At 57.5% G+C, this 808-nt stretch overlaps 1 protein-coding gene across 1 annotated transcript in view; it reads right to left on the bottom strand.

Annotated features, from left to right (window-relative positions):
* The window catches only part of NGA_0073100 (uncharacterized protein), a gene marked incomplete at its 5' end in the record, with an annotated part of 562 nt that extends 393 nt beyond the window's left edge, over positions 1-169 (bottom strand). Inside the window, one exon of the mRNA XM_005855143.1 lies at positions 23-169. Within this exon, the coding sequence (XP_005855205.1) occupies positions 23-169 (147 nt within the window). The remainder of the gene's footprint in view (positions 1-22) is intronic.
* Positions 170-808: the final 639 nt, after the last annotated feature.

Here is an 808-nt window from a genome sequence, read left to right as displayed (position 1 = left end):
CCTCCCTCCCCTCCTCCCTCACCTGGACCTTCTCCCCTGCTTGTTCGGAAGCCCTCGCACACACCAACAAATCCTCCTCTTCCTCTGCCCCCTCCCCCCTCCCTCCCTCCCGTTCTGAGTACGGACCCTCCTCCTCCCCTTCGCCTTGACCGCCAAAGGTCGGTTTCATGTATCGCCGGTCGAAATCCTGCGGGGAAGAGGAGGGGAAGGGCGGGGAAACATGATGGGGAAGAGGGAGGGAATAGACGATAAAGTGCAACTCCACAAACGCATGAGCCCCAATTCCGAAACGTAAGACGCAAAAAAAGAAAGGCAGGGCTTCGTGTCTATTCCCCTCGACTTCCCTCCCTTCCTCCCTCCCTCCCTACCTTCCAAAACCGGTGGATGCCTCGGTGCGGTCGTTCCACGTCCGGCGGGCCGAAACTCCCCGTCGTGCTGCACCTTCTGCGTTGAAAAGATGAGGATTCGAACCCGCCCTCCCGTGGGGAAGACACCTGAGGCTGAGAGCAGCAGGGAAAGGGCGGAAGGAGGGAGGGAGGGAGGATGAGAAGGAGGGAGGGAAGGGGGGCACAAGGCGCGCAGGAGCAGTTGAAACGACTGGGAAAAAAGAGAATGAGTCAGCGCGAAGGGGAAAAAAAAAGGGGGGGGACGACAAAGAAGGTAAAAAGCAAGGATATAAATTCAGAAAAATAAGGGTGAGGGGCGGCAGCATGGAAAGATCAGGTATAGGTCTGCATTACCTCGTCACACGCCGCGATGGGCATCTCCAAATCGTTGGTGCTGAACATGCTGGGTTTGACCTGCAAGG

The sequence above is a fragment of the Nannochloropsis gaditana genome (assembly GCF_000240725.1).
Source record: "Nannochloropsis gaditana CCMP526 unplaced genomic scaffold scaffold277, whole genome shotgun sequence".
In the NCBI taxonomy this organism is placed as follows: Eukaryota; class Eustigmatophyceae; order Eustigmatales; family Monodopsidaceae; genus Microchloropsis; species Microchloropsis gaditana.
Note: the sequence above shows the minus strand (reverse complement) of the source record. Positions and strands in the feature narration are given on the sequence as shown.